General features: G+C 48.4%; 1 protein-coding gene across 1 annotated transcript in view; it reads right to left on the minus strand.

Moving 5' to 3' along the window:
* BARX2 (BARX homeobox 2) overlaps nucleotides 1-4,287 on the minus strand; it is an 81,063-nt gene extending 76,776 nt beyond the window's left edge. Inside the window, exon 1 of the mRNA XM_055581189.1 lies at nucleotides 3,871-4,287. Coding sequence (XP_055437164.1) covers nucleotides 3,871-4,057 — 187 coding nt within the window. The 5' untranslated portion in view covers nucleotides 4,058-4,287. The remainder of the gene's footprint in view (nucleotides 1-3,870) is intronic.
* Between the last annotated feature and the right edge of the window lie 2,103 nt (nucleotides 4,288-6,390).

Consider the following 6,390-nt stretch of genomic DNA (forward strand, 5'->3'; position numbering starts at 1 on the left):
ATTACATGAAACTCTTCTCCATATTGTGGCAGCCTGGATGGGAGGGGAGTTTGGGGACTTTGCAAAAAATAAAAGCATGTCTACTTGGGAAGCTTGGTCTGTGATTGGTATGTTTCCTTCCAGCTCTAAAACTCACCAGTCAGCTCTATAAGACTGGCCACTGGAGGTCCTGGAGACAGTCAGCAGAACCCAGAGAAGAGAAAAGGAATTAAACTATAGGTTTCAGTAAGATCACTAAAAATCATGTAGCGGTCACGGGTTGTAAAATGTTCAAATATCATAGTCAGCTCCCCCTAAATGTGCATGTCCAAGACCTAGGGTAATTCTAGGTTATAAATATCAATAATTATAATGCTATATGTAATTATGCACAGTGCATTGGTTTCTCAGTATCCTCATATGAAAACTCTTAGGGTAAATTGTAACAACTCGCTTTTGTGATTCAAGTTACTCATTTTTTCCAAACACTCCTCAAATATAGAAACCCTGCCCATTTCTAAAGATCAAACTGAAAGAGATTCTTCCAAAGGAACCGAGACGATACCTCTGCAATGTTCTGTCCTGAGAAGCCAGTTCAAGCAACTCTGCCACCAAGAAACAGTCATCACAACCAGAAAAATAAAACAATGCACCAGAAAGTTAAATATGATATCATACACTGCAAGTCATATTGCGCTTCAATCACTGTCAACATTCTAATATTTATGAGAGATCATCACTGGCTTCTAAACGACAATATCGTTCTCCTCTGAATAAAGATTACTGTTATCAGATTTTAAAATATGAACAACATGTTATAAACTCAATTCTAAACATGTTCCACATTCATCAATGGTCGGAATAACAATGTTTTTTCAAATGGAGACTCTCTTTAAGTTATTTCATTTTAAATTTAATGACAAATATTCCTTTAGTTTGGCTTTAAGAAAAGGATTGCTTCACTCAATATCTATTATATGATGTAAGAGATCCATTAGGAAACTTAAATCCGTTTAGAAATTGCGTCCTAAAACTAAAATTACTATATTTTAATAAGAAAAGACCTGTTCAAACAAATAAGTTTTTTTGAAGATGAGTATTCCGTCAAGGTTAAAGTATCTAATAATAAATTACTGTCAAGCGATTATCTGCCTGATGAAAAATGTTTCCATTTCTCAGTTTACTTGAATACATGCTCTTCTGCCTAAGGAGATCAGTATCATAAATTGACATTTGGATTGCTAAATCTAAACAATACAGATTGTTTAATTATGTAGAGGCTTTTAAAACACTGTAGTTTTTTTCTCTACAATTTTATGTACTTATTGTGGAGGGTGGTCACTTTACTATCTTAGTTTTCATTATTTTATCTGACAAAGTTCATTTCTCTTAGTTATTTAAACCTTAAAACAGCAAAACCAAAGGATGAGACAGTTCAGTAACTTTAATTCCAAATTATGCCTTTCACTTGATTTGAATATTTTATTCATTGGTTCCACCAAAGTGCTAAGGTACTTATTTCTATCCTATATATACATATATATATGTATATATAGTTTCATTATGGATGCTAGCAACTTATTGCTATTTTTTTCAATTAATAAAAATTAAGTTAAAAAAAAAATTAAGTTCATCCAATCTAAGATTTGTGAACCTGAATATTACTGTTAAAAGCAAAACTTTCAAAGCGTGGTATTTGCAAAGCCTTTGAGAAGTCGTTAATGGTATTCCCATGATCTAATACATGTAAGGCTTTAACTGTAATCGTAAACCCACTGAAAGCTTATGATCTGAAAGGATGGACTATTGTAGCCAGTTTTCTTGGGTTTAATTCCACTGGCCAATCCCAGCTTCTATATTTTAAATCTCAACTACAGCAAAATCATAACACACATTTCAAAAGAACAACCTAAAGAAATCAAGCGCGGGAATGATAGGGAAAGAATGTCAGTGCCAACAACCAAGCTTCCCAACAAACCATCAAAGAACTTCAAGAGCACAAGACTGAGCAAAACGTTTAGTTTGTGAAATATGTGCAATTCACTCTTAACACTCACAAAAGTACATATGAATCATTGTATTTTCCTCTGATTTATGTCCCGCACAAGGTTCAATAAAACATAGAACTTACTCAGCCTTGACTGATGACTGGATCATTGTTTTTGGAGGCTATTTATTACTCTTTTTATGGCATAATTTCTTCTGTGATCCAACTCTGTGACTGCTAAAAGCCAGGAAAAGCTGCCTTCCAGTCAACGCATGGTACAAAGTCACTAAAAAGTTTGCAGGCATCAGCCTATGCCAAGGTGCTTAGGAGAAGCTGTTCTGCTTTGTCCTAGGGACCCCCAGGTATGCAATGTCTTTGCAGGGTTCATGGAGATTTATGATTAAAACAGATCCTCTCTTTTTCCTTTAAGGGATTTGAGTTTTTTCAGGAAATGATTCTTCGTACTCAAAATAAGGTTCAGCCTACCTCCTCTCTTCATTCAAGATCTATGTGGACGAGTCATCCCAGGGCTAACACACAGCAGACACACAAAAGTAAAAACATCAACATCAACCATATCTGTCTTGTTTCTAAAATTTCTTCTTCATTTCTTGTTTCGTAAATTTCTTGGCTTTTGAAATTCAGTATTTCAAGTCTTGCTCTGGGCTATCAGACCTAACTTCACCTTACAGACAAATTGTATTTTACAAAAGAGTAACTGAATAGAATATTCATTTATTACCAAACACATGTAGCAACAACTTGGTTGTGAAAAAACTTTATCTATTCACACACTTATTTACTGATTTCCCTAAAGAGCCTGTCAATGGAGCCAACAGAAAATGTAGTATTCCAAGCATTGTGTACCAGCAGTTGGCCCGAACATTACAAAATTGTCTTTGAAAACCACTGCTAACACTTCCCTTTACTTTTTCAACGTTAGTACAATTAAATTCATTTATTTCATATCACCCATGCAACAAACATAACTTCAAAGGGTCTTTCAGTTTGGAAATACTAAACTTTTTACCTTCAGTTGAAGCACAGTCAACAGGTTTTTTTGATTAAAAAAAAATTTTTTTTTGCTACACCCACGTTTGGATAGTCCAAATCCAAATTATAATGATTTTATAATTATAATACCAGGGCACTATGAAACTTGGAGCTTCTCTTAATGTAAAGTTTTATTTTCTATATAAACCTACGACTTTTAAAATATATTTATTTATTAAGTGCTCTTTATCTTCCCCAAGGGTCTTAGCTCTTATGGAGAAAGGAAACCAGACCTGAGGACCGTTTTTATCGTAAGCATTGTTTCTCACTCGCTTAGAACTCAGGGGGTTGTGTTTGCCGCACAACGCCACACTTCTTCCCCAGAAGTACTACTTCCCCAGAAGGCGATCCTTTAAAGCAAACTTCAGCGGATTCACGATTTTTCTGGGAACCTCAGGATACTACTGATTTACATGTAAAATTCTCACTGGAGACAGGAGGGGGTTGGACGAGTTAACTCAGGTGAGAAACTGTGATTTAGGCGCTGAACCAGGTCAGGGGGTTGCCTTTTGTGCCCGAAAACAAGCCTTTTCTGCCGGAAAACCACAGCGGCGCTGGGAAGACGAAGGTTCTCCTGCCGGCGGATCCCAGGGCGCTGCGGAGCCACAGTTTCTCGGGGGCGCGCTGCCGTGACTGCGTTTCCAGCCTGGCCATCGACACCTTGCGGGGCCTTTCCCCAAGTGGCAGAGGCCTCTGCCATGCTAGCCGCGGAGAAGCCTAGTTCCCTTGCAGCGGCCCAGAATTCCCGGGTTCCTTCCTCTCGCCCTCGAGTGCGAGAACAGAGGTGGTCAAGCGCCCGACCCTTGTGCCAAAGCTGCCGCACCCCACTGCGCCCCCGCGGGCCGTCTTACCGGTACAGGAATGCAGAGGCTTGGGTCGCACGACCAGCGACGGGCACACGGAGTAGAGGGAAAGTTTCTCAAAGTAATCGCAGGTCTCCTTGGAGAGGATCTCGTCGATCATGAAAGTCTTGTAGCGCCGCCTGGCTGCTTTGAGTTGGCCGGGCGAGCTCAGCCTCAGCTCCGCGTGGCAGTGCATGGTGAGCCCGGGCGAGCGCCCGCCAGCCGGGGCCGTGGGGCTGGCGCGCCGGCGGGGGCCTCGGCCCGGCTCCTCCGCGGCCGGGAGGCGGCGGGGCTCAGGAGGCGTGCGGAGGGGAGGCGGCACCGGGCGCGCCGGCCGCGCGTCTAGACCCACCCGCGGATCAGCATCTTCGCGGAGCCTTTTGGGGACATCGCAGCTGTCAATCAGCGCGCGCTTCCTGCGGGACAGGGTGCGGAGCTGCGCCGAGGGCTGGCCGCCGAGGGGCGTCGGCGCCCACCCCGCCCAGCCCGCCTGTGCAACCCGGCGCGGGCCTGCGCGCCTAGTGCCTGCCGCTCGCGATCGCCTCCTCCCGCCTCTCAGCGTCTAGCGCTCTTCTGCCTGCCTATTTTAAGACACTTGCTTTGGCTCTCCTCCCCACCCCCTTCCCGGGACGAGCTCCAGGTGTGTGTGCAGTGTGCGCGCCCGTGTGTGCGCGCGGTGAGGGGAGCGCGCGCCGCCCCCGCCTGCCGGCCAGGCCTCAGCTGGCCGCTGCCCTCGCCGAGCCCGACGCTCCGGGCATGCAGCGCTCCTGGTCCCGCTCCCATCGCCAGCACCCAGCCGGCCGGCACCTCCTGGTCTGTTACTAGAAAGAAGTGGAGACCTCGCCGTGGCTCCCGAGACTGCGGACTCCAGAATCGGCGACCCCCAGCATCTGGTTGCCTTCTTCCCTCTTCACCTGGACTTCCGGAGGCCGTTTCCCGAGGACCACGGCATCCCCTCGCGTTCCTTAGGCTCGCAGCCCGCGCCCAGCCCGCGCGCTCCAGCACCCGGAGTGTGCGCTGGGATCGCGAACTTAATGGTTCCACGGAGATCCCAAGCCATCAATGACCCTAGCGCTGTCCGTTATCCCACCAGTAAACTTAAAAAAAAAAAAAAAAAAAAAAAAGAGGAATCAGTAAAAACATGTGTGTGGGTTTTTTTTATTCTTTAACTCTGTTTATAAACCTTTTTTCGTCTCCAGGAGGGCCAGCGGAGCGTGACTGCCGGTGCGGCCGGTCCTCGGGCAGCCGGCCCGGCGGTGGCTCCTGGCGCCGAATACTCGGGCACCGCAGCGTTCCTCCCCCAGGTCCCTGGCGACGCGCAGGGTTCGGGGACTCTCGAGGACACGCGTTCATGAAATGTTTTGTGTTTTGCCTCCTGGGTGCCTAAGTTCCGAGTCTGCTCCAATTAGTAGCTGAACGAAGTTTTGTTTTCAGTTGAAATTGTTGGGCGAGGGGACCCCACCCAGCGTAGGCACCCGGACTGACAGTGCTGCCGGCATCCTCCCCGCGCGCCCGCGCTCGGCAGAAACTGTTGGTGCTGCCAGTTCCTCGCGATTTTGTCTGGAAATGGGTTTGCGCGGGGCCGTAAGGAGTATTAAGAATTACAGATGCGGATGGCCTTCGCCGAGACCGAGTTTGTGGCTGGTGACACCTCGCGGTCTCGATCGCGGCGGGCTCCCCGCGGAGCTGCTTGTCCCGGAGCCGGAGTCGCCGCAAAGCAAGAGAACGCGCGCGCCTGGGCGAGTGGTTCTACTCCGAGGGAAGGGCCACGCCTGGAGAACTAATAACGAGGCACTTAGAAAAAAAGTAGTAATAAACCGAATTATAGTCTTACATTAGACGTGGCCCGCTACGCGCCTTTGAGGAACTTCATTCCCAAAGTGTTTGCGTGCACCCTGGCTCCCCTCCGCCCCTTCCCTGCATTTAGTACGATTTTCGTTTATTCTCATATCTTCTTATGCTCATTCTTCCCCCCCCCCCCCCCGGAGAGACAGCTCGAGGGCCCGCGGGAGCTGCGGCCATGTGTCCGGGTGCGGCGCGCGTCCCGCCGCAAGGCCTGGAGGTCGCCCTGCTGGGCCCCGGTGCGCCCCCGGCCGTGGTGGCGGGTTCCGCGGCCTGTCCTCTGCCCCAAGCCTGGCCGAGGATGCTCCGGGCTCAGTCCGGGCAGCGCCACCCGGCGCCTTCAGAACACGCTGCGCCACGAGCTGGGGACAGTCCCAGGGGGTACGGCGTTGAAGCAGAGGACATTGTTGGGTGCGGAGCTAAATTTCCTGCTGAAAAGTGCAGCGCTGTCTGCAGCGAAGAGAAACTGAGTGTTTGGTGGGAGCGGAGGGCGCGGTGTGCTGGGGGGGTGGGCCTCTGCATCGCACCCAGCGACCCTGGCGAGGGATCGAGCGTTAACCACTTGAACCCTCTGTTGGGCCTTCACGGAACGCGCGCGCCCTTTGGCCCCTGTCTTTTCCTCCACCTCTTGCGCGGTCCTCCCCTCGCCGGCTCTTCCTGGCCCTTGCACCGCCACCGTCCCTTTCC

The sequence above is a fragment of the Bubalus kerabau genome, chromosome 5, assembly GCF_029407905.1.
Source record: "Bubalus kerabau isolate K-KA32 ecotype Philippines breed swamp buffalo chromosome 5, PCC_UOA_SB_1v2, whole genome shotgun sequence".
Lineage (NCBI taxonomy): Eukaryota > Metazoa > Chordata > Mammalia > Artiodactyla > Bovidae > Bubalus > Bubalus kerabau.